Source organism: Haemaphysalis longicornis, unplaced genomic scaffold (genome assembly GCF_048455015.1).
Source record: "Haemaphysalis longicornis isolate Haplotype H1 unplaced genomic scaffold, Haemaphysalis longicornis Haplotype H1 scaffold_2, whole genome shotgun sequence".
Classification (NCBI taxonomy): Eukaryota; Metazoa; Arthropoda; class Arachnida; order Ixodida; family Ixodidae; genus Haemaphysalis; species Haemaphysalis longicornis.
Window position 1 is genome coordinate 121,146,898 of NW_027526295.1, and position 27,528 is coordinate 121,174,425.

General features: G+C 48.2%; 1 protein-coding gene across 1 annotated transcript; it reads right to left on the reverse strand.

Moving 5' to 3' along the window:
* LOC144167348 (uncharacterized) lies at window positions 1-27,142 on the reverse strand. The gene is made up of 6 exons (XM_077696640.1): window positions 27,070-27,142; window positions 25,708-25,821; window positions 18,528-18,732; window positions 6,188-6,303; window positions 4,383-4,507; window positions 1-147 (listed from the first exon to the last, which is right to left on the reverse strand). The coding sequence occupies exons 1-5, from the start codon at window positions 27,138-27,140 to the stop codon at window positions 4,438-4,440; spliced, it is 576 nt and encodes a 191-aa protein (XP_077552766.1). The 5' UTR covers window positions 27,141-27,142; the 3' UTR covers window positions 1-147; window positions 4,383-4,437.
* Between the last annotated feature and the right edge of the window lie 386 nt (window positions 27,143-27,528).

Genomic DNA, 27,528 nt, shown 5'->3' on the forward strand with positions numbered 1-27,528 from the left:
AATTCGCAAAAATACAACAGACAAATACGGCTAAAAATAAAACGTTAACAGCCCAGAGGCCGGGCAGGGTGGAGCCATCTCCGCGAACCTTCACCCCTGGGATGCTGCGGCGCAATCCTGGGCAGCTGGGGCCATCCGGAGGACTTGCTGCATAGCAGATCAAGCACGGGCTCAGTTGGCACAATGCGAAATAAGGTAACAGCAATGAGATCAAGACTATCTCACAAACATCCAGCTAATTAATGATGGCGGACTATAACAGCATGATCTGGTATGGTTTTGCCAGCATGTCAGTGCGAATCTAAGTTCCTTCTATACAGCAATAAGACTCCAAGGAATTCATCGTACTAGCGAACATTAAGACGGGGACAAAGCTAAAGAGAAGACAAAACACACGCTAGAACTCCAACTCAGTTTATGCCACATAAACAGGAAGAACACCAATAAGTATATGAAATTTGAAGGGGTTATCGTAAAAACAAGGAGCGGTGCATAGCGGAAGGGGTTGAGTGCCTTGTGGGTGGTAGTGGGAGAGCGCAGCGGTGTAGTCGTCGTGTGAACAACACTGTAGGATTCTTGCGGGACAATGACTTGGCTTTGACGCTGTCCAACAAGGGGGGTGGTTTTGTTGTCATGACAAAAGACTTGTTCAAAAAAAAAGGCTGAGAACGCCCTAAAAAGAATTTTGTGTTAAACCCAGCCAATCCTGTTAAGGTTAAAAGAGAAGCGCTACGCCATTGTGACGATCTGAATTTACCTAACCTAAGAAAAGAGATTGCGGGTGCAAAAGCAGATGCCCTAGAAGTGTTTTATACAGCAGAGACACACAAGGATTTTGTACCTTTTCGTGCGATTGTTACGGAAAAAGGCTCCTGGCAAGGAGCGCTTTCAAAGTTTTTGCAAAAGCAGTTGAATGGGTTAAAGCTTGGGGACCCGTTTCTGGTACGAACTCGGAAGAAGTCTTTAGTTTTTTCTCGGAGCGTGAAGAGTGGGAGGCCGGCCTTTTTGCCTTTTCCATTGACGCGGAAGAACTGTATTACTCCATTCCAAAGGGTGGAATGCTAAGCGCTGTACAGGAAAGCATTGATGCTAGTGGTATTGTGTCGTTCCAGAATTCAGCGGGCATGCCTGCCAGTAGCTTAATAGCTTTACTAGACTTTTATCTGTCATCTACTGTGGTCAGGCTTGAAGATAGGCAGATGGTGCAAAAACAGGGTGTGTGCATAGGTTCGTGTATCGCCCCAGTCCTGAGAGGCAAAGTGTGACCGGCAGATTGCTTGCCGCCTTGAGGGCAGCCCTATTGCGAAGATCTGCCGGTATGTCGACGATTATCTTGTGGTGTTGAATGAAGTTGTGCCTGGTGATAGAAATAGCATTGTTGCCCATGTGCTAGACGTTTTCACTGAGTGTGCAGGTGGTTTGAAGTTTACGTACGAGTTGCCGGAGATGGGTGTCTTGCAGTTTCTGGATGTGCGCCTGCACCTTGGGGGTGATCAGCCTTGTTGGCAGTATGCTCCGCGTAGTAAAAAGGGCATCCTACCCTACCAGTTAGCCCATTCAAAGCTTGTGAAGAGAGGCATTGCAAAAGGACATTCTGAGGGCGGCGCTTACCAGGTCTTGCCAGCATAGAATGCAGGCTAGCTTGCTGGAGCAAGCGGAAAGACTGAAAGCGGCAGCTTTTCCACCTGAAATGGTGGCCTCTGTGGCAGAGAGCCTTGTGAAGGATCTCAAAACAGACCACGTGCCCGGTTCTCAATGCCAAGGGCAGAGAGTTCCCGGGTAGCCTTGCCTTATGTACAGCAAGTGTCCCACTGCCTGAAAAAGGTTGGTGGGAAGTGTGGTGTACACGTGCTGTTTTTGGCACCTGAGAGGCTGTCAAAAATGGTGCGTAGGGTGAATAACCCTGGCACCAAGCCCAGCTGTGGCGTATGGCATACAAGCAGGTTTGTGAATTGCGCGACGGGGGTGGTCTACAGGATCCCCTTGTCGTGCAAACAGTGCTACATTGGCCAAACAGGCAGGTGCCTCAATGTGAGGCTGAGAGAGCACCAGGCGGCTGTCAATGCGCAGATGGGGGCTGGCCTCCTGGCTGACCATTGCCGTAGGTGCAAGGGGTGCACACCAGATTTCTGCGGGACGCGCATCCTGTACAGGTCACCCTCCCAAACCGACCGAGAAATTGTGGAAGCCTTTTTGATAGGAAGAGAGGGGGAATTACCGTATTTACACGATTGTAAGACGACTCGAATGTAAGACGACCCCCCCAAAATCGCATCTCAAAAAAAAAAAAAAAAAAACGTGCGCATTTTGCACAAGGGAAATTTATTCACGTGGTTGCGGAGGATTACTCATCGTCGCTGGAGTCGTCCTCGCTGGTGCTGCTGCCGTCATCGCTGCTGCAGTCCCACAGCACATCGTCGTCAAGTGTGAGTCCACACTTCGCGAACGACCGCACCACGGCATCGCGTGGTACGGCCGCCCATGCGGAGAGGACCCACCCGCACACAGTAGCCAGGGAGGCTCTCCTCACACGCCCGCTTGGCGTAAGTTCGCGGCTTCCTGACGAAATGACGCGCCCGCTTAGAAAATTGTATCACAAAGAGAAGCTCTTCCGTCAACTACCAATACCCCCCTACGGCGGCTCTTCCATCGATTATCGGTGCTCCCTCAAGAGCCGTGCGCTCGTCATAAAGGCACTCGTTATGCGCGCAGTAGATGCTAAAAAAAGAAAAGCTTTTGTATAAGCACGCGGAAAACTATGCGCTTTGGGTTGAGCGGGAAACTATTCGAGATGACAATCGAAGCAATCGGCAGCAGCCACGCGCGATCGTGATTAAAACAACATGGCGGCTGACGGAAGCAGCCGCTCGCAATTTCCGTGAGCGCGTTACTCGCTTTCACGAAGCATTTTGTTCGTCTCTAACACGACCGGCTTTATCGTCGGGGTCTCTAATAAACAAAATGAGTATTAGCGAATCCCTTTATTCAATGCACGGTGCAAACGTAGCCACTATCATATCACGTTGCTTAGTACACTTCCGAACGCGATAGTGGGAGTTTAGTCGCTCTAGGTCCAACTTACAAAAGGTGCATCATTTTTATTGACGCCAGAATGTATGAAATGAGCGTGCAAAGCCGTTCACACCTCGAAGCACCCCTGATTTCTTGTCTCTCTTGTCGTTGCAAGCGGTACATGGTTCGATTTCGATTCTAAGACGACCCCCCAACATCGGATTGTCAAATTTGAAAAAAAGGGTCGTCTTACAATCGTGTAAATACGGTATGTGTCAGCGCACTGTCCTTGGCACTATACGCAAAGGAAATCCATATTTTGGATAGGGGAAGGTGGTTGAGCGTGGGCAAAGGATGAAGGCTGTTTGCGCATGTCGGTTAAATTTCCACTATGTGATATGGACCGGCGCTGTAATGTGGCCTGTGATATGAGCGCTAGTGTTTCATTATGTTTTTACGATAACCCCTTCCCATTTCATATACTTATTGGTGTTTTCTCTGTTTACGTGGCATAAACTGAGTTGAAGTTCTAGCGTGTGTTTCGTCTTCTCTTTAGCTGTGTCCCTGTCTTAATGTTCGCTAGTACGATGAATTCCTTAGTCAGTAACCAACTCGCCAAACTTAGCGCTTTAACAAGTCTATTTATACAATGAGCATCTACAAATTTCAAAAAGTTCGAAGAACAACCAACATTCGTAAGGAATATGAGTAACAAGTTAACAGGTTGAAGTGATGCCAGAAATCATTTAGGGCACACACATTCAGTTTAGGCTAACCTTTGAAAAAAAAGTAACAGTGTTTTATAACTGTTTCTGCAACTTTCGTCAGCTTTGATGTTCCATTAACAAAACATCAATTATTCGATTATCCCCAAATCACTACAGGTGGTAGCAGAGGGTACTGTTTTATCACCTCTAGTAGTGTCAGAAAGACAAACACTGTGTTTTAAAAAACTGAAATGTTAGAGACTTATACGGCAGCCAAAAATAGAGTAATACATAGCTGGTTTGCAAGCTCAAGCCTAAACATTTTCTGCTGGGTTCATTTTTGAGTGGTAAGTGACACCCCGTCATTTGTTGCCAAGAAAAGTACACAAAGGTAGATCTTTTCCTAAAGTTCAGTGGTCAGCAGTGTCGTGGGAAAGAAGATATGCAGCAAAAAACTGCCCTCAAATATCATCGTGCACGTGAGATTTCAGATTAAAACATACGGAAGTGCTCCTCCAACTCCAAGCCTGAATTGAAGGCGACCAATTTGCGCGGCTTAGAGAGTCTCTCTATGGTACTGCCTGCAGCTTGGAAGAGAGCACAGTAACAGCACCCTCCAACCCAAAACCAAGAGAGCAGGCCTTTTGCAGGGTGCCACCATACCCTGCTTCTAGTAGAGGGCAACATGCCCTGGCTGGGTGCCAAGGCCTGCGCGGAACTAGACGTGGCTCCAGTGTCCTCCGTGCACCGGGGGAGCTCCAAGGACTCCGGCCCCGTCCAACCCTCCGCTGCGTGTGCCACAGAGGGGAAGAGTGAAATGAGGCGCCACTGCTCGATATAAACCGGAGATTGTTAGACCCTGACAAGTCTCCACAAGTATAACACGCAGATAGACTCTCACAAAACGAGGGAGACCACACGGAACAGGTTGTATCCCAAGCTCAAGTGTGTTGCAGAGGCAACAGAACTAAACCAATGTCGTGCCAGGGGCCCCCACGCTTGCATGCTCACCTGATAGGTGGCTACCTTGTGGGACAGAAGTATTGTATCTAGGCTTGGGTGAATATTCAGTTGCTTCAAATATTCATTCAAATGGCAGGCTGTTGAAAATTTGCTTCGATTCAAAAATCAATATTCAATAAATTCGGAGTATTTAATAGACACGAACAGCGCATTAACTAGTGCTTCAGAGGTCCTGCCTCTGGCCCTTCCTATTCAAGTGGAGGTTGCCTCACTTTGTTATCCTTGGGTCAGAGCCGAATTAACAGACGCCCAGGGCCCCCCCCCCATTATGTAATGCCTTCGGGCCGCCCTTAGGAGTATAATAAATGAAACAAAACGAAATGAACAGTGCTCAGGGACCGGTTCAAAAAAACAAGGGCCCCTCCCAATTCTTGCCTTGATCTCGTCATTCATGAGACTTGACGTTTTTTAGACTTCACTACAGAGAACAGAAGCCGTATTTACTCGAAGAATTTTCGAAGTGTGTTGGAATATCACCTTGGCTTCTATTTTACTGCACAGCACATGGAGAGGAGGTCGTCAGAAGTGAACTACACCAGGAGACGAAGAGACATACACAGCATTAAGATTTGTCGGGCTAGTTGGTCCGTACTGGAAGAAGGGTAAACTGCATGAGAAGTTAAGATGAAAGGAAGACAAATATGACACTTAGAAGCGCAGTCTAAGTGTCATATGTGTGTTTCATTCGTCTTAATAGATACTATAAGCCATTCTTTGCTCGTACTGACCTACCCGTCCTTCCCTAGATCTGTCTCCGATTGCAATGTCCTGCCAGACTCCTCACCCTTGCAGTCACCCATTGTATGGTTACTGTATTCTCACCAGTTGATCATGCATCCATATGCCTGTCTACTGACTGCGTGCACCCCTCTCCTGCTCTGACCTCACAAGGCCGCAGTATTGCATGAATAAAAAACTTTCGCTTCCCAAAGAAAGTTGAGAGAAGCGCGAAAGCTCGCTCATGTCAAAATTTTTGCTAATGTGTGTCCAACATTTGCTGAAAGTGCATCCAATTGATCGTCAAGCCCTCAAAGACTCAATCCGCAAGTGAACGAACACACGTGACCATTTTTTAGCACCAAGTAAACACACCTGCGATTGATCTAAATGTAGACCAATACAAGATTTATGAGATAGAGGTATACTATTCTTCACGATCGATGCATGTACTGTTTCATCAGGAACCGTTACTTTTTTGCAATTTTCAAGTAATCACTTTCATGCGATGCAAGCCTGGTTTCACGCATGCGCCGTGTGTCCAGAGATCTCATCAGAGCTTTGTCGTCGACCAACCAGTTTGTGGGGAAATGCATTAGTTTTGAGACAGGATGCCATCGGTCGCACTAAAAAAGCTTTCGCTTTAATAAACATCTCATTGCCAAGCCGACTCCAAACTTCTCCATCACGCCCACGTCGAGGAAGAGGGAGGAAGCAGCTCTGCTCACCCAATGGCGCCCGCATTCGGAGGTAGGAGCAGACGATCCCCCAGCCACGGGCTCGTGCCAATCTCCGACCGCAGCAACGGCTGTCGACCCAGGCCGTTGGCAGCAGCTGCCCCCGCCTGCACGTGGCAGAACGTGCCAGTGTCGCAAACGTGGTCCACCACAATGGCAAACATTCCAAGCCGCGCTTCATCAGTGGCTGCTTCTAAAAATTTTAGCAGGTATTAAACGTTGCGACACCTTGACATTTCTCCCTATCTTTGTCAAATTGTGGGCGTTCAACATGCCGAAGCTACACCTGGGCTTTGCGGTGTGCCATAGCTTCCGATTAATTTTGACCACCACGGAATCTTTCATTTGGCCTAAAATGTCAACACACGGGGGCACGTTTTCACTTTTCCCCTTCGGCAAGAAAGCAGCCACCGGAGCCGGGATTTAACCCGCATCCTTTCTTCATTACCTTTTGCCCTCTGAAACATTTATTGCAGCACATTGGCTCAGCTCAAAACCCGACTCGTGCCAAAATTAGGCCAAATAGGGAAAACAAGTATAATTGCGCATGCATCTCCACCAAAGTGCTGCCCCCCACCTGTGCCTTGTACCATGGACATCAGCATTACAGACAGCAACACTGACTAACTTGTCGACCTTTCAATGCCTGAACAACTGCTACAACAACCCGCCGTGGTGGCTCAGTGGCTGAGGTGTTGTGCTCCCGAGCCCAAGGACGCGGGTTCAGTCCTGACCATAGCTACTTTTCCGATGGAGGCATAAAGCGAAATGCTCATGTGTTAACATTTCAATGCTCGTTAAAGATCCCCAGGTGGTCAAAGCTAAGACGGAGCCCTCCAATACGGCACGGCTCATAGCCTAGGTGTGCCTTTGGCTCGTGAACTCTTTCGTTACAGTGGGAAATTGACCGATTTTGAGGGGTCTAACAAAACATTTTTTCTGTGCTATACATATTGGTTAGTCACACATTGTAGTGACATAAAATGCAGATTATTCCACGCGCTTCCCAACGACACCAGTTTTAATAACGTTTTCCTAAATAATGATTGCGAAAAAAATTATCGAATACGAAATTTTTGTCCACGCGTCGAAGAAAATAAAAAAAGTAAGCTGTGTATAATAAATCAATAGTAGCAAAAATTTAGAATATACATTTTGTAGGTGAACATTTCAAAAACCCATCCCAGAAAAAATATTGAGTTGCGCAGTACAATTTGTCAGATATAAAAGAAAATGTTAGCCCGCATGGTGCCCGTGCCATGTGGTGAAGCCCAACCACTATTTCAAATTTTGCTATTTTGGATGGTTCTCTAGAAGAAATCTAATGGTGCGACATTATTAAAGGCCACAATTAGCCTCCACGTGATGTAAAAACACCTTGTCAATGATTATCACCGGCACAATATTGAAGGCAAGCACTCTTTGGTGGATGCTTGTTGACGTTCTGATGATCACTTATCAGTCAGAACTTTCATTTGCAGTTTATTATCCTGTTTTGACTCACTATGGTAGCCCTGCTTGCAGGAATAAGGTACGATGCGCTAGAATCATGCCCAGCAAGCTTTCACCAAGCTGCTGTCGGGCTATGAAGTGAGTTCAGCACTGTGAGCCTACTACATTGCAGCACCACCTAACAATTTCAAAAAGAAACAAATACAAGGCTGTTGGAGACTTTGTCAGAATAGACAGTACTACTAAGAAGTGAGACTAGACCTCCGGAAATACCCTCATATGAAACCGAAACTGGCCGGTGAATAGCTGGCGGCGTTCAAGGCCAACTGGAAGCGTTCTCCTCGTCTGAACTGATACCCAACGACTTCGTGTTATCGTTTGACTTTCAGTGGAAGCTTTTATCGCAGAAGCAAGGCATAGATAATGTAGAAGCGTGGGCGGCGTGTTTGTTTTGAGGAGCAGTAGAGGGCAACGGAGGCGCCATGGCAAATGAGCTGTTGGTTGGGTAACTGCGTAGTAGCACCAAATATGAATTTCCCAATGCAAAAACGAAACCGAAACTGCTGGACACTGGTTGAAAATGCCAGGCACACTTGCTAGACATGCGGGGGACCATCAGAAATAAGCTTTGGGAGAATAAAGCTGCCCTTTGTCCAAACCAAAGATCATTAGTAAATAGCTGGGGCCATTTTCAAGTAATTATCACCTGTCAACGCTGTCGGATTACAAAGCTGGCAACATTATTTGGTATCTGACTTGCCAGAAGCCTTTTGACAAAAAAAAAATATATATATTATGGTAGTGCAGCCTAACCATGATCTTCATCCTTTTTTGTCAAGTGCAGCAGCCACGCCCCCTTCCTCAAAAACACATGCACCTCAGCTCGCAAAAAACGCCGCCAAAAATCTCAATGTCGCCGGAGCGGGAAAAATTAAGCTTATTCTAAAAGTGCAGTGCCTAGAATAACCAATGGCCGCATTAGGTGTACGAGAAACGACTAGAACATGTCGAAATAGGCCACATAAATCATCGATCACCGGTGATCAATTTGAATAGGCGTGGTAACGAAAGAGTTAAACCCGATAACTGCCACAACGAATGACGAACTAGCTGATATAATAAATGGATCCTTAGCAATATTTGCAGCTACACATGGTTTTCTTAAAGGCCAACTGCACTCAAATTTTCGACAATCTAAAAATAATGTCGGCTAATAGTACACATAAAAAGAGTGCGAAATGCAAAACACTACGTTTCAAACATGAATGCGAGTGACGCAAACGGCTCATGACATTGGCGTTTTCGGAACCAAAACTGAATAAAAAAGGCGGTGATTACCGGCGGCCGGACGTGACGTACGTGATGGAATGGAAGCGGCCGCGCTAGAATTGGCGGCCGCTCAGAGCCAACTTCAAATGCGTGTAGTAGCGTCGCATTTCGCACTGTTATTTCCACAGAAGAACTCCCACTAACGTCTGCCCAGGATAATGGAGTTAGGCGCAATTCCGACATCGCGTTGCTATCAGTCGAAATAAAGTCAACCGTACGACAATTATTTTTCCATCAGAATAACTGCCGCTGTAGCAATCCTTGGCATTGCAAGTAACTAGCTTGACAAAGCTAGTTGCTCTAATGATGTCTAAAAGAAGCTTTGGTTAGCCGGTGCCTTGGCTGTCACAATACTCTTTGAAGGGAATAAACCGCAGGCGGGTGGAGATCAATCACTATTTTTACCCTACATTACATGCAAACAGCTTCGTGAATATCAGCCCAGTATTTTTCGCCTTGCTGCACATCGAGAATCGAATTACAAAAGGGATCTAAAGCTATAAGCCAGCTTCCACAGCTAAATGACGCAATAAAACACGAAAAAGTTACCTATCTACCACTGTTTTGTACTGTCACCAGAGACAGATGCTGTTGAAAACGTTTTACGTTAGAGTAAACTAAATAAAGTGCTCTACAAAAGTAAATACTTAATTTGGGAACTGAAAAAAATAAGCGTATTGTTTACGAGGAGCAGTTTTGTTAGCTTTCGCACTTCGCGAAGACGACTGAATATTTATGCGGATGCATTAGTTACCGCGAGTGAGGCTGATTTTGATCCACTTCGCGAGCGAGGCAAAAGTCACACAAATGTTTATACCTGCATGTACCACAACTCTAGTTAGGTCGCAAAACATTGGACAGGTCTAAGCGATGACCCGCCGCGGTGGCTCAGTGGCTAAGGCGTTGCGCTGCTGAGCACGAGGTCGCGGGTTCGATTCCCGGCCGCGGCGGCCGCTTTTCTGATGGAGGCGAAAAGCAAAAACGCCCGTGTGTACGAGATTTCGGCGCACGTTAAAGATCCCCAGGTGGTCAAAATTAATCCGGAGCCCTCCACTACGGCGCGCCTCATCGCCTGCGTTGCGTCGGCGCGTTAAACCCCACAATCAAATCAAATCAAGGTCTAAGCGATGGAGGTGGCGGTGGCCCAGCCCAAATATTGATTGATTGATTGATTGTAGGGTTTAACGCGCCGACGCAGCGCAGGCGATGAGGCGCGCCGTAGTGGAGGGCTCCGGATTAATTTTGACCACCTGGGGATCTTTAACGTGCGCCGAAATCTCGTACACACGGGCGTTTTTGCTTTTCGCCTCCATCAGAAAAGCAGCCGCCGCGGCCGGGAATCGAACCCGTGACCTCGTGCTCAGCAGCGCAACGCCTTAGCCACTGAGCCACCGCGGCGGGTCCCCAGCCCAAATATTGCAAATATTGGACGCGGAAGCGCAAGCGGTCAAGAATTCACAAAAGAATGTTTTAGATGCAGAGCATCTGATTCACTCGCCTTGTCCCTCCGGCGTCGTCGTCGGCGTTGTCCACCCCTCCCCCATTCTCCTCGCCGCGCCAGCTGCACTCTCCGCCGCTCACCCCCTCTCCTCTCCCATAGCGAACACTCTCTCGCGAGGGGCATTGGATTGGATTGGATTGGATTGGATTGGATTACATTGGATTGGATTTGGATTGGATTAAAGTGGATTGTGTTGGATTGTCTTGCGTCAAAGCCGCGGCACGTTGCGTCATAGCCGCGGCAGACGCGCTGGGGCCGGCGCATGTGCAGTACTCTCTTTTCCGCGGTTTCCTCTCCTTCGGGAGCGCTGCGCATATAACCGGTGTGCCGTTCTCCGGCGAAGCAACATCCACGCTTGGCTCAAACACCTAGAGTCCACGACGCTTTACAAGTACGCCAACGTCGTCATCGACTGGCACCGGCTTACGCAGTCCCCTCAACGTTATGCGCGCTATAAAACGCGGTCCCTTCGGCGCTCCGCCTATGCGTCGCATCTACACAGGGGTTCCCGCGAGGGGAGGTGGGAGTTTTTTTAGTGATAAATGCCACAGGAATGACAAATGTAAGGCAAGTGTGCGTGTCGTGCTATTTTGTTTAGTAGAAAAATTATTTCCAAGTAAAAAGAGTTTTGCTACCTCCAGAACGTTCGCAAGCGCGCGTGTAGTTTGTAGGCTTCTAATCTCTTTTATTGCACTGAAGAAAAAAAAAAAAAAAAAAGAAAAGAGGTGGATGTTGCCACCTATGTGGTTAGTTTTAAACATGTGATGGCGATGGCAGTACAGCGCGGGAGTGTAAAAGGGAAACCCCGGGCGAACGTGTCCCTTCACCCAGCGCAGCACCGTGCAAGTCTCCAAAGAAGCACGAGCTCCATGGGACAGGTTCCCCAACCTCCGTCACAGGCCGCTCAGAACTTGTTTAAGTGACTCTCCGCCAGGTGCAAACGTCGTCTTGAGTCTTGGCAGCATTGAGTCTTTAGGGGGGGGGGGGGGGGGGGCAAACCATTGCATCACAGCGGGAGAAGGCGGGGAGAAAGAGAAAGTGCCCTTTTAGACCCCCCTGCCGATGCCCATGGAACATGCCTGTTTCTTCCCTGTAGATAGACCCACCAGCTCATTGCGCTAGAATAAGGAAATCCAGGGGCGGTTAGTGCGGTTTTGTAAAAACAATTCCTTCAGAACTCGCTGAGTTGTCTTATTTGCATTTTATTTCACAGTCTTACAAAGCAGAAAAGATTTTTTTTTTAGAAAGGCAAGTCTATTTCACGGCACTTTCGGAAAAAGGCTCAGGTAGGTTAGAAAGCGGAAAACAGATTTTCTGTCAATGGCAATCGGCCTTCGCGGAGCAGTTACTTCGCTCTGGAGATAGGCCTTGGAAGTAGCATTCGTGAGCAGTTTTGCAAGCAAAAATCGCAGCAAACCGTCACAGCAAAAATAGGCGCCTCATAAAATGTGAGAAGTGGCTGTAGCTGCTGTTGTCCTCTGTGTATCAAAATGACTGGTGCTGTAAGACAAAACAATAAAAACTTGTGGATTCGTGCCAGATTTCAGGACAGGTTGCAGGAGCAAGAGGCTAGTGATTGTTGATTGTATGGTTTAACGCGCCGACGCAGCGCATGCGATGAGGCGCGCCATAGTGGAGGGCTCCGGATTAATTTTGAACACCTGAGGATCTTTAGCGTGCGCCGAAATTACACACGGGCGTTTTTGCTTTTCGCCTCCATCAGAAAAGCGGCCGCCGCGGCCGAGAATCAAACCCGCGACCTCGCGCTCAGCACCACGAGGCTAGTGTGCTAACCAGTGTTAGCTTGGCACCCTCATCAAATGAAACACAAATTAGCCTGAAACGTGTCTCGTGTATGGTGCATGTGAAGAACAGGTGCACGCGGAAAAGAGCACCAACTGCGGGGGAAGTTTTCTGTGAACACTGGCCAGTGTTCCTACCAGAGACATTTGTGTCACAAGGCAAAAAAAAAAAAAAAAAAAAAAAAACTCATACTAAACACAATGTATACGTAAAGAAGTCTCTAATAATCGCTGGGCTGTCCCTTACAAAGCATGTGTAAGTAGATGTAAGTAGCTGAGGAATCCTTATTTTCCTCTCTTGAATGCTCCAGACATTAAAGGAGCCATGAAGAGAAAACACAAGCTTGGTTCATTCGAAAGATTGCCTCGTTAGAACCATAACGACACCACTTATAACGCAAACTTCGCTCTAATAAGCTACATAATTAGGAAAAAAGGAAATGACCATGCGACCCACCAGCTCATTTTCCGCAACAGAACCTATGATGTCACTCGAGAATGCTCTGCGATTGGCGGAGGCCGGCAAAAGCAAACGCATGTTAGGCAGGGCTTACAGTTTGCATAGCGAGCTAAATGCCCGTGAAACATACTGCACATTCTTTTTATGACAAAGAACGGTGGAGTAAACGGTTGAAGTTCCGAACGAACACGCAAGCGTGTATGCCAATGCGTACGAAACTACCGCCAGCTGAACTCGACATCTCGCCGTCGCCAACGCCGCGCAGACGAATTTTCGGGTACAAGGCTCTTCGGGGCCAACGAACCGTCCCAGCACGCACAGCCGCGACCTTGCTTGGTATCGTAATCCCTTCACAGGAGGTTGGCCGTCATATCGCCAACCAGCAAAGGTAAAAATAGAAACAAGGGGAGTAAGGAACACAGAGCAGCAACGAGATGGTGCCACTCGTCGCACAGGTTTCGGTATGGAGGTCGTGTTGGCTTGCTGCTGTCGTTACGAGCTCGTTTACAGTTCACAACCACTGAAAACTTCAGTTTGTTCGAGTACTTTACAATGAAATTTCGTTGCTGTGTTTTAAGATGCCCATGTAGTACAGGCAAATCGTCGAGGGAGTGCGACATCCCCACCGGTGAGATCTCCTTTCATGTGCTGCCCAACGACGAACCTCGGCGAAGCAAGTGGCTACGTTTTGTGAACTTTGCAAACGGAGGAGAAAGAGCTAAAGGAAGTACGAGTGTGCTCGCTTCATTTCAGAGGAAGTGATTACGGCAGGGACCCGGACATGCTGGCGCTCGTCGCCGACTTCGTCAAAAGCGCTCTGACCTTGGGGAAAAAAATTGCCGTACACACCGCGCATTGACGCTCGAATCTTTCTGGTCGGAGCAGAGAGCTCGAGCGAACGGTTTTACATACACGATACCGGCTGTCAGGAGTCAAGGTGCGAAGACGGCGGAGACGACGACGAAGAAGGGATAAGAAGCGAGAAATTTCTGGAAGCTGGTGGAGAAAAGGGAGAAAAAGAACGAGAAGAAAGACGACGAGCGGGTGGACGAGGAGATCGTGGTTCGAGGCGACCGAAGGAGGCGGGACCCGAGGTCTGGGAACCCGCAAGGCACCAGCGGCACTGCCCCGTTGGCCTCCTCAAGCATTTGACGCGGGTGCTCCTGGGCAACGGCGGCTCCGCTCCGCTGGCTTCAGCACCGGTGTGCACGGGCACACACGCACCAGCGGCTTCGTCCCACTGGCCCCGTCACCATCTTCACGGCGCTGCGCTCAGGGAACCACCCCAGCGACAACGGACACCCGACTGCTTCAAGGTTCCAGGACGACGCAACAACAAAAAGTGCGGTAGGGAAATGGCCTTGAAGAACATGTAGATAGAGCGCGAGGACTCTGTTGTAGTTATGAACTGAAAGCTATTTAGGGTTTTTTTCTGTATGAGGGGTATTTCCATCACTTTTATTGTCCTTTTGTTTTACGTTCGCAATACCTTTGCAAACCTTAAAGTATCGTCTCAGCTTGATCCCTTTGTGTCCGGAGCCCATTCTTCTACCGAGGTGACGCGTGACAAAAACATTGGCGAGCCTGCCAGGATCCCTTTCCCCATTGTCACCTGTTTACCGTGGTGGAAGAGATGGATCTCGAAAAGTTAATGACATTGGCGAGTAGCTTGGGGTTGACTAAGGAAGAGATGTTGGACCTGTACGAGAGGGAAAATCAGAGACGCCGAGAGGAAAGAGCAGCAGTGAGAGACGCGAATCGAGAAGAGGAAGAGAGAGCGAAGCGCATGGCGGATGTAGAAAAAGAAAAGCTAGCCCAAGAGAAAGAGTTGGTCGAGTTAAAGCTACGTTTAGCAAATGCCAGTGCATTAAACCAAAGTGGTGAACAATCCCCAGTATCTCCAGTACCACAGATGTCCAAGAGTCCGGAAATTTGCCCAAGAAAACTCATGGCTCCTTTCGATGACAAAAGAGATGACCTCGATGCTTATCTCCATCGCTTCGAACGAGTAGCACTAGGGCAAGGTTGGGAGAAGAGTCAGTGGGCGACAGCATTGAGTCTCTGTCTGGTCGGCGAAGCACTTAGTGTCTTCGGAAGAATGCCGGCATCAGAGTCTATGGACTACGACACTGTAAAGACAGCACTGCTGCAAAGATTTAGACTGACAGCCGATGGTTTCCGCGCGAAATTTCGCAGCGCAAAGCCAGAGGATGCGGAGACAGGAAAGCAGTTTGCTTCGCGTCTCATGAGTTACTTTGACCGGTGGTTAGAGATGTCCAACACAGAAAAGACGCATGAAAAACTTCGTGAGCGAATGGTGACAGAACAGTTTCTTGCGTGTTGCAATTCCAAGTTGGCAGTATTTTTGAAGGAGCGCAGCCTAAAGACCCTTGAAGAGATGACTACTGCCGCAGATCAGTACTGTGAAGCTCAGAGGCTTAAGAACTTGGGCAAAGTGAAGGAAGAGGGCATGGCGACGAGCATAGAAGCACAGAAAAGTACGACACGAATGTTCACTCCGAGGGCTCCATCGCGTTGTTTTCTTTGCGATCGCGTAGGGCATCGTGCCGTTGATTGCCGAACTGTTGCTAACTCGAGGCAAGCACCTTCAACTTGCCAGGTGTGTAAGAGAACAGGGCATGCAACAGAAGAATGCCGTTTTCAAAAGCAGGAGACGTCAGCTTGTGCAATAAAAGCGAACGAGTTCGGCCCAGCCCCGCCAAAGACAATCACAAGCACCAAAGGAAAAGAGACAACACTTAGAGAAGGAGAGGATCGGGCGACACAAGGATGTCAAATGCCTATTGTAGATGGCGAGCTGCGGGGACAGCGAATTTCAGTTCTCCGGGATACCGGAACGAACACGGTATTGGTGAGGAGGAGCCTTGTCACGGAAAACGAGTTTACTGGGAAGGAGGCACAAGTGGTTCTTGTAGATGGAACGGTAAGGTGCTGGCCAGAAGCAATCATTCAAATTTCGACCCCTTACTACACGGGAGAGTTAATAGCGAAATGTGTAAATGAACCACCGTTTGACGTGATTCTAGGTAACGTGAGAGGCATTAGGGAAGTGAATGACCCTGACACGAAATGGACGAGCAGGTTAGCGGATATGAATGGAGAACGAAGACGCCCAGATGAAGAACGGAAAAAGGATAAAGAAACAACAAAAGCAATCATTTCAACCCCGGTAATGTCTATGACAGCGCGCGCAATGGCCGCAATTGAGAAAAAGGAATCGCTACATGAACTCGCTGATTCAAGTGCACCAGCGTTGGACAGGTCACCCGAGACAATCACCCGACAACAAAAGAAGGATCCATCTGGGAGAAATTGGTGTCAACAAGCTTATTGCGAAGATCGCCGGCGACATTTCCAAAGTACCAGACGACGAGGTTGGAGAGCAGACAACAGTAAGAGCTGCAGGGCATACGGCAACCCCTCTCAACGAGGCAGAAACTTTTGTCAAGATGAAGTCGCACAAGGAGGTCATCGATACCGGAGCAAGGATGAAACCTGCAGTGGACCACGAAAATCTTATAACCAAGTAGAACAACGAAGGGGATCGCGAGTAATGGTTGTACAGAGCGCAGCAAACGGTCGGCTTAAAGTTCGTGGCGCAACTCAAGGACGTTACCAAGCTTGCTGGGGAAGTGGAGATGCAGGTCAACAGGCTGAAGAACTGCGAGGACAGAAAGAGTTTCGAGGGACAGGGTGTTTCAACCCAAAACAGTACCTTGTCGAAAGACATTATGCCGGACAAGCTTATGGACGCAAATACAATGGCTTTTCGAGACAGGGTGGTCTAGATCGTAGAGATAGAGTTTGCCGAGGATGTAAGAATAGAAGGAATCCCTAGCTGAGCAGAATACTGTGAATTGGTAGATTAGTGATGTAGTAGTGTATTTTGCTGAATGTCCAAAATGAAAAAGATATGTTAAATTAGCAAGTGAGCAGTGCACTAGATAGACGACAAAGTAATGCTACAGCAGATTTTAGGAGTGGAGTGCCGTGATTAACCAATCAGTAGTCTGTATGTTAGGCATTGCTGGCATAATGCCCGAGAGAAAATGTTTTTGTGAATTTACACTAACGCGCACGGAAAGTGAAACTTTCGTGAACTTTTCAGTGATTACACTTTATTGTGTTAGATGTTGTGCTTAGGACTGAGCTGAACTGTGCTGTGAGAAACTGACTGACGGGGATTTGTGATATGAGGGCGGGTCATCGACCTCAAACGTGGAAGCAGTTTTTCAGGAAAAACTCTTGAAGACGGGGGCAAATGTCAGGAGTCAAGGTGCGAAGACGGCGGAGACGACGACGAAGAAGGGATAAGAAGCGAGAAATTTCTGGAAGCTGGTGGAGAAAAGGGAGAAAAAGAACGAGAAGAAAGACGACGAGCGGGTGGACGAGGAGATCGTGGTTCGAGGCGACCGAAGGAGGCGGGACCCGAGGTCTGGGAACCCGCAAGGCACCAGCGGCACTGCCCCGTTGGCCTCCTCAAGCATTTGACGCGGGTGCTCCTGGGCAACGGCGGCTCTGCTCCGCTGGCTTCAGCACCGGCGGGCACGGGCACACACGCACCAGCGGCTTCGTCCCACTGGCCCCGTCACCATCTTCACGGCGCTGCACTCAGGGAACCGCCCCAGCGACAACGGACACCCGACTGCTTCAAGGTTCCAGGACGGCGCAACAACAAAAAGTGCGGTAGGGAAATGGCCTTGAAGAACATGTAGATAGAGCGCGAGGACTCTGTTGTAGTTATGAACTGAAAGCTATTTAGGGTTTTTTCTGTATGAGGGGTATTTCCATCACTTTTATTGTCCTTTTGTTTTACGTTCGCAATACCTTTGCAAACCTTAAAGTATCGTCTCAGCTTGATCCCTTTGTGTCCGGAGCCCATTCTTCTACCGAGGTGACGCGTGACACCGGCCAACTGGCATAAGCGATACTGCTACTGAAATTGAAAATACGGCACATACGTACCAGTCTGTATTCGTCCGTCGCGACGGGGCTGACGAGGCAGCGGTGCCGACGGCTGGGCGTTCGTCTGTTGTGGCTATCGCGGAATGGTCGCTTTCCCGTCCATCGCGTATCCCACAACTCTTGCCGCTCGTGCACTTAGAAGCATTGAGCGTTCAAGTGGTGTGAGGTTATTAAATGCAAGCCCGAGCTCCTCGGCGAGAGTTTTGTTCTCCGGATCAGGCGATTCCATGACTAGGGCTGCAGGTGCACTAGGTTTTACTAGTATTTTTAAAATGGCCGCCGTCTTGGTCGACTCCCGCGTGTGCGTGCTATATGGAGTCGACATACTAAGTATCTATTTCATGAACCGGCTCGTATGACGCCATTGTTCACGTGACGAAATGTGCAATTTTAGCGGGAGATTTAAAATTTTGGCTTAAATTGCCTTATTTCTCGGTGAATAAAGCATCATTTGCTTCCGGGAAAGCGCTTGGGGTACTATGAAACACCTAATCTTTCGAATAAAACAAACTTTTGTTTTCTCTTCATGGCTCCTTTAAACGAACTTGCTCCAAGTGTGCACTATTAGACGGTGAACACAATACAAGGAAAATCTGAGAATGTGTTGTAAAGCAAAAAACCGCTACCATTGCTCGGCATACCCCCTTGGGAATGTCAGCGTTAAGCTTCACTCTTGTGAGCTTTTACTGCACAGACAGAAAAAATTACACAGACGTTTGGCCACCACGCTAGGGAGGCCCTGTGTTTGGACTCGGCCTCCAGCCTTTGCAGCCGTGGAGGTCATGGCAGGTCTGGGCTCACCTCGGACGGGTCCAGAAGGTCACTGGTGGGGGCCAGGATGCGGGAGGGACAGGGTGCCAGTGTGGTGTTGCCGACGAAGGGGGAACAGTCGAACTCGGGGCCCAGGTGGTCGCAGCGGCAGTGGTAGTAGGGGAAGGAGTAGTGCTGCCCCTCTTCCCACCACACAGAATGGAGTCCCAGCTCCGTGAAGCAGGAGGCTGCCAGGCTGCCAACAAGGGAGGCCCCCACCAGGCGCACGTGATCGCACCTGCCATAATTTGCGCTAGTACTGCTAGATCAGGTCTCCACTAGAATACTCGTCAATCGTCTGGTGTCCACACTGACCCAATTTGCCAAAACTATCCAAGTCAGTCCAGAACAATGCCAATCAGTTCATTTTGTGTTCATACCCTGTAGACCTCCTCGTCTTAACCTGCACCGTAAATTTCCTTACCTGGTTTACTTCCACCCATTGTAAAGCAACATTTCCCTATTTTCCCGAGGACACAATTTCCCATCTATTCACACCTTGCTACAAATGAATCGCGACATCAACCAACTTTCTCACGCAAAAGACTCTCAGTCATCAGCTCTTGTCTTATAAATGACTGGGAGAAACTAGCAGCCAGTAGAGTGTCCAAAACAGATCCATCTCCTTCTGAGACCACCTTCCTTAGTCATCTTTAAGTGAAAAGTGCATCCAAACTTCCATCTTTTTGTTCTAATGCCTTCAGGATCCTCCATTTGGAACTTTTTCATTAGTTTTCATGAATTTCTGTCCCTTGCCGGGTACGCTATACAGTAAAACCTCGTTACAAGAGACACTCAAGGGAGCCAAAAAATGTGTCTCTTGTAACCAAGGTCTCTTGTATGCAATGTTGCTAACATGGCGAACATAGGAAAACCAACCAAACCGCTTTCATTAAAATGTCTCTTCTAACCAGGGTGTCGAACCGGAACCGAACCGAACCGAAAACCGGAACTGAACCGGTATTTTTGCCTGAACTGAACCCGAACCCGAACCGTTATTTTTTGAGCACGCTGAACCCGAACCGGAACTGAACCGAAAAAAGAAATAACGGTTACCGGTTCATGCCGAAACGGTTCGACCCTCTGTTGTTGACATTGCACAGTCAATGCAATTCAGGCTTTTTTTTTCTTTCACGTACCATCAACTTCGTACCTGCTCGCTCACTTCCCCCTCCAGACAATTGAACACTATCACACTCTATGTAACAACAAGGGAAATGAATGAGCACCAATGTAGCAATGGTCTGTTGCTGCTGGAAGCGCGAGCGTAGTGGAAGCTGACCAAAGGAAATGTCATTCTCCGCAGCTTGCAGGGGATATAAAACGACTTTGCCCTTCCCTAGCTGCAACTTTAGTGGAGCAATCAGGCTGCAGGAGTGCTCCAGGGTGCAGCAGCGAAAGCCCGATGTGTGCAAACTTTTTCCATTTCATAATTTCTTTAAAAGGTCCGACACCTGCAAATTGTAATATTTGACAAATTTGACCGCAGGAGCGGCTCAGTGGCTAAACCACTTGATGCTGACTACAAGTGGCTTCGATGTCCCTTACCCACGACCATTTTTGAGGACAGTACAGTGGACAAGCTCCGTTTTTTACAAGTACAAATAACAACAGATATGTCAGGGAAAACTGTTAAGGTGCGCACTTAATCTCTTGGCAAGAAACTGCAGTCCTCGACCTTGTCTTGGAAGCAGAAACAGTAATAAAGCAGATGACACGTGCAGAAAGGACGGCCGGTACCTCACACTGTCCCATTCGCCGAGCGATCATCTTTTCTGCTTGTTCTGCAGTTTTTTCTCTTTCAGATCTGCTTTTTTTTCGAAGGTGCACTTGTACTGACTGCCCAACTCGCTACATTACTTCTACTGCTACTCGATCCGGAGGGGAGTACTGATTTGATTTGATTGTGGGGTTTAACGCGCCGACCCAGCACAGGCGATGAGGCGCGCCGTAGTGGAGGGCTTCGAATTAATTTTGACCACCTGGGGATCTTTAACGTGCGCCGAAATTTCGTACACACGGGCGTTTTTGCTTTTCGCCTCCATCAGAAAAGCGGCCGCTTCGGCCGGGAATCGAACCCGCGACCTCGCGCTCAGCAGTGCCTTAGCCACTGAGCCACCGAGGCAGGTCAGAGGGGAGTACTGCTGTGGACGAATTAAAGAGCGCCTACCCAAAAAAGTTCTTCTTATGCTCCGCGCGTAAAATTTCCCTTTCATTTTGTAACAGCATAATCTGTTATAAGATTACGCAATGTAGCACACGGAACGATGGCCGGGGGTGAGGCGGTACGATGACATACTGATTGTAATGCACACATCCAGTATAGCTTTCGCAAAAGGAATTGCAGTGGTCAGAGAAATAATGCAGTGACTGAGCGTTAACTAAAGCTTACTTTTAACAAAAGTGTGGCTAACACATTAGATAGGGTGACAGCTAACAAATTATTCAGGGTGACCAAATGATCTAATTCATTGGTAGTATTTATGTGCCTGTAGTAGGGTTGTTCTGTTTTGTTACAAATAATAAAAAAAATGTACGCCATTGGTAATTAGCGCTGATATTTCAACACGCCAGTACGCAGACCTAAATTTAAGGCTTCAAGGTAAGCGTGATAGGCGATTCCATAGTGACGATTGCGATTTTAACAAAAAATGAAAGGGCAGAATATACAGGGTGTCCCAGCTATCATGCACCAAAATTTAAAAAAAGACAAATTGCGTAACTCGAAGAAAACCTAGTGCATAATGTTTGCAGTACTGTGAAGTTGCGGAGAGTAATTTTTTCGTTAATGAGACTTAATTAATTGATTGTAATTAATTATCTAACTAGAGAAATACTTCCCTAATCACTAAAGTGTCAATGAGGCACTTGTAGGTAACCACGAGGGGCATCTAACTGCGCTATTTTCAGCGACGAACTAATTGCGTACTCATTTATTTTGACTGATTAAGGAAACCCGCGAAATATGAAAAATACCACGTGACGACGCTTACGCGCGCATTGTAAAGCAGCGTCCCCAAACAAAGCTGATTGAAAGCAACTGCTTCGCGTGTTATCCGCCCGAAAAGACAGCGCATCACCTTGATAATAGCATGCATGGAAGGAGCAGCAACAGCAAGATTCCCGGGACGCGTGTGCAGATAAGGAACAAACTCGGTCGCGATTTCTTCTTTCTTTCTTTTGTTTATTTCATTCTGGCTAACTCAGAGGCAGCCTGTTTGAGGGCGTTGCTTTACGGTGCGCGCGGAGGCGCCGTCACGTGGTATTTTTCATATTTCGCGGGTTTCCTTTATCAGTCATAATAAATGTGTACGCAATTAGTTCATCGCTGAAAATACCGCAGTTAGATGCCCCTCGTGGTTACCTTCAAGTGCCTCATTGACACTTTAGTGATTAGGAGAGTATTACTCGAGTTAGATAATTAATTACAATTAGTTAAGTGTCATTAAAGAAAAAAATACTGTCCGCTTCTTCACAGTACTGCAAACATTATGCACCTGGTTTCTTTCGAGTTACGCCTTTACTCGTTTTTTAAATCTTGGTGCATGATAGCTGGGACATCCTGTATATCCCACCGTCATATCTCTCGGCGGTGGCTTTATGAATAGTCGCTAGGACAACATAAACGTCTGGACGAGAAAGTAGGTAGTAAATCGTCACCACTTCATCTGTTTTTCTAATATCTCGTGATTATTTAAAGTTTGCTTTGCAATTGCGCCACTGCCCTTGGGGAACAGCAGCATTTTGAATTTTTGTTTGTGTTTTGACTTTACTGTCGCTTTAAACTACTAAATGTTTTTTTTCTAATTTCAGTGACAATTCAATTCATCGAACCGGTTCGCGAACCGGTTCAAGCTCCCGAACCGGTTTGCGAACCGGTTCGGCACATAATTTTGTCGAACCGGAACTGAACCGGAACGAAATTATTTCACCCGAACCCGAACCGTAACCGAACCGGTATTTTTTTCGGTTCGACACCCTGCTTCTAACCAAGTGTCTCTTGTAACAGTGTCTCTTGTAACGAGGTTTTACTGTACCACCAAGTATGGGAGTGCAGACAAACCCCAGGCCTACCCCCCAACCCTTTCCCCCCTTACGAGCAGTGGGTGGCCTGCCTGAAAAGTCCAGACCCTGGGACCCAGCGTATACTTGTGAAGAGGGCCTGGACTGCCAGCCAAGCCCAGGGCATCCCGGACTAGGGACGCCCCCCACCTGGTGGGTGCCCTAACAGCAGCACCAGCGCTCGTGGAATAAACATTTATTCCTCCTCCTCCTCCTCATGAAACCACATTTCGACAGTTCTTTTTGACCTGTGTACTTTCGCTGATCTGGCCATTTTGCATTTCCAACAAAACCTTAATCTACGTACTGACCTGTCAGGTCATTAGGGTACTGAAATAAACAAATATGGGCCAGTTGCAGATGACAGAGTACAGCGATATTCCATTATCCCTTAAAAGCTGCAGATTGTGGTTCTCCTCAAAGGGAGAGCAATGTGTGAAACAACCATTTTCTACGTTTCTACTTATGCTACAAAGGCATTAACTGCATTCTTTATTTTTACCGAACTGGCTTTCCACTTTCCCTGTTTGAAGCCATACTTTCCTCTCCTCCCTACATAGCTGCACCCACAGCTGCCGCAAGTTTGCTATTGGCGTGACAATGCAATGCCCGAATCAGAAAGGTGGGAGCAGACAAAAAATGTAGCCCACAGACTGCAACCAACGTACTTCAAGAAGACCAGGATGACAGATTGTGAATCGTGACATGCTGAAATTTTTCCCCCAAACACTAGAAGAGGTGCGCAAATTGGTGTTTCCTTGTTCACTGATTACATGACGAAAAATCGTGGGAAGTTTTCTGAGTTGTCAAACACAAGGTTTGAGACTGGCTTGACGATGGCTTTGGTGAGGGCCCTCTTTGGGGTCCGATCAGGTTTAGAGAAGTGTTTAGAGAATACCGTGCCAAATGGTTTAGAGCAGGGAAGGGGTGCTTTCTTCTCCAGCCTTACCCTGATAACTAGAGAGGTACCGGAGCTCCTTTCCCGGTAAACGGACAGGGAGCCTGTCGGCCGGAACTTGGCCAAGGCTCTGACGGCCACCATTACAGGCTTCTGTCGATCCGCCTTTCGACTCAATGCCACGGTTGGTCAAGCGCGAGTGTGGGGGCTCGAGGTCCACGGTGTCGCCAATACCGTCCCCATGAGTACTCAATGCCCCGTGAGGGGGACATACCACTCAAGAGATGGAAAGAACTGCAGAACCAATAGCTAAGTCAACGTGTGAATAAGTGTTGCGCCCTATATTGTAGTATGTAGGCTGTTTGTGGTTGAAAAGGCATGCTTGCGAGAATGTTAAGAATTTTTCAATGAGGAGCTCTCGGGCATCCGTGTGGCAGGAGCCCCAAAGAGAGTTATGTGCATTCAGGTCGCCTATGAGAATGAAAGGTTCGGGTAATTGATCTACCCTTGAAATCTAGAGCTGGAAGTCAGGAGGGATGTAAAGAGAGCATATTGAAGATTATGGTTCAAATAGCAACAGCCTCAAGGATGGTCTGTGGTTGGACAGTGCGGCACACCGAGGATTTCGGGCAATGACAGCCACACCACCTGAGGATGTGCCACCACCATCCCTGTCCTTCCTAAATACCATGCAACTATTCAAGAAATTTGTGTGCTTGGAGTTTAGAGTCGTTCTTGGAGACACATCACACTTGGCTGATTGGCATGCAATAGCTCAGACAAGATTTATATTTAAGAGCCACTGGAGTGTGTGTGTGTATGTGTGCGTGTATTAAGTTTTTTCTTTTGGGGCTTGTTCTCTTAAGGGGGGGGGGGTGCTTTTTAGGCCTGTCTGTTGGCTTGGACATAGGAGGCTGCTCCTTGCACTGTGTTGCAGTCAGGAAAGGCCTGATGTCCATCTTGTCACATGTCTGGGGGTGCCCTTCGTTTGATCCACCACCGCCAAAGGCGTCGGTAGCGCTATAAGTGGCACTGGCCGTACGGTGGTGGTGGGAGCCGATGCAAGACCCCCCCCCCCGAGTCCATCTCCTCGGCTGCCTCTAGTGGAAGAAGAGGGTGAGGAAGCAGGGGCCGGAGCGGCATCGGTCCCGACGGTGGCTGCTGCCACCTCAACCGCTGCTGGCTGAGCAGGCGGAGTGGTGACGGGTTGGGCTGCCCAAGGCAACTCGGGGAAGGGGGGTCGGAAGGGTGGGACCAAGTCAGCCTCTAGGTACTGGGTCTCTGCCGAAAACCACAATTTGCTCCGCCCCCAGGCAAGCTGCATCGGCTTACTTCCCCAGAGGCAAAGAGGCGAACCTCTTAAGCACCTCTGGGAAGGAGATGTTTTCAGTGACTGACATTTATGATCTTTTCCTGTTGGAACTTCCCACACCTGGGGACCATGCCGCGTGCAGCCTCTGGCAGTTTGCACGGGTGAAGGTGGTGGAGTCAGCTTTCAGTGGGGTGGTCTTGTGCGGCGCATTTCGCTCAGGTTATTCTGCAGCGGCAAGAAGTTGTACCGTGCCCAAACCGCTTGTACTTGAAGCAGTGGCGCGGGTTCGGTATGTAGGGATGTACTCCACACCTAATGAAACCAGCATTGATGTGTTCAGGAAGTTTTGATTTGTTGAATGTCAAGATTATGTGCTTTGTTGGTATTTCTACATTGTCACGATGGATGGAGATTCTCCTGACAGCTGTAACACCCTGATCCTTCAGGCCTTCCAGAAGGTCGGCCTCCGTTTCTCTTAGCAGATCTGGCTCAGATATCACATGCTGCGAGCTAATTTTAAGGCTGCGGTGGGGTGTGACATATCCAGATCTGCCATGTGGGTTTTGATCAGGAGATTTGTGGCTTGCTGCTGTGTATTGACTTATACTAGCAGTTCACTGGTTATTTTTGGCATCGTATGTCCTGCCAAGGATACCATCCAGGAACTTGGGGACCACGAACATGGATTGAAAAGACGAATTTCGATTTGTCTACAGATTCAACTATCAAAAAACGGAGGCAGTTCTCAGATTGCAAGAGAGCCACGGTTGGAAAGGGTGGCAAGGATGCTTCGGTGCGGTCCCTTTCAGTGACCGATCATGTTTGGGATGGGTTCTTGAAAATACTATACAGCATAGCAAAAAAGCAGGGGACGGGGGTACTTTCTTCGTGAGCCTTACCCTGATAGCTGAAGAGGTCCCGGAGCTCCCTGCCTGGTGGGCAGACGGGCAGCCCACCTGCCAGAGCTTGACCACGGCTCCGACCGCCACCGTTTGTGGTTTCTTACCCTCCACCTATAAACACACCGTCATGGTAGGTTACAACTTATGTTTGGGGACTCGGGGTCCATGGTGTCACCAATACCGTCACCAAGATTACTTAAGGCGCCCCGTGCAGGGCTTTGGACAACAAAGCTACAACTCTGCTAAAAAGTGCAGTATAGCTGAGATGTACAAATCAATTTAGAGCGAAATTTTTTTTAATGTTCTTCATACCATACTGTGTAAGACTTAATTATCTGCTCCCATAAAAAAAAAAAAGCCAGCATGCCAGGAATTCCAGTTGTGCAACCTCGTATGCAGGAACGCAATGCCTAACTACAAAGCCACCAAACTCATTCAGCACACTAAAATGCCCAGCATGGTATGCAGCCCGTACAATCCTATTTGTGGAAGTACAACACAGTTTCATATATGCGCAGCAAAAAGCATGATTACTGAGAAAGGCTAAAATGCGAGCCATAATGTGAAGCACATGCATGTCCACTGCCTGCGTAACAAACAAAGGGTAGGGAGTGGAAAGAAATCCTGACCCGACAATGTCACCAATGCCTGCCTCACTCAAGGTCTAGGCACTCTTAGCCATGGAGAGATCCTTCACACTGTGAGACAACAGCAGCACTCTCATATTCACTGACTAGTGACTCCTTAAGGGGGAAAGAGCAGTTAACAATATCACATCAGGGCAGGCCACCATTCAAAGTGCAAAGCCACAGATGTGGCGATGCTGTGCATAGTAGCCACAGCAGCAGCAGGACTGTAGACATTGAAGCAATGGCGTCAATAGTGGCAGTCATCAGGCAGCTAGCGCCATGTTTCTGCTTTGTATTGAATGACCAGGAAAATAAGATGAATTCAGACGAGGAAGGTGGACTCGAGAACCATGGCGCCCAGCACCGGGTCAACACCAGGTCTGCACTGGCCATGCACAGCAATTTCATCCCTGTCTGGCATCGTCAGCCAGAACAGGCCTGGACATTTGAGAAACAACTCTACAAAAATTATTTTACGTCATGATGGAAGCATTACTGGGTGCAATCTGAAGAATTCGAAGTGTGCATCTCCATTTAGGGTAAGTGGCAGAATCGGGCAATACTTTAACAAGGCAAGCCAGTAACACTACTATGACACCCCACACTCATAAGAACCGGTACAAAGAGCAAAACAACAAAATGCAATGGGAAAAACAGTGAACGTTACAAAAGTAGCACTTCCTGTTTAACTAATTTTGTCTAGAGCTAAACAAAGCAGGATCACACTTACAGGTAGTGCCAGTGAGCAGACCCTTCCGTCGCATTTTCATCAGCATCCGAGTGGTCTCCAGCTGTGAGCATGTTCTGACATCTGAAAAGTGGAGGGGAGGCAAGAAGGATACAGTTGTATGGGTACGCAGTCAGCACTCACGCGACGTAGTAGTGAAGAAGGATACGAATGGGGGCCGTACAGGGGGGATTAAAAGAAATGCGAACAACGGAGCGCACAGCCTCCGACGGATGCCGCACCGTCTGGCTGCTCCGTCAGTAAACTGCGCGCTTGCGTAGTTGTTGCGGAGCGTTTGAGAGTGTGGCCTACATTTATGGGAAATGCTTGATCAAGAAGTGACGCCGGTCATTTATTTTAAGGGGCCTCTTCACGCTGTGTCGCCACTGAGCAGGGTGATCGTTGAATGGCATCTGCTATCTGCAATCAGCTTGCTGCGGGCTTGGCTAGCGAATTTAGTAG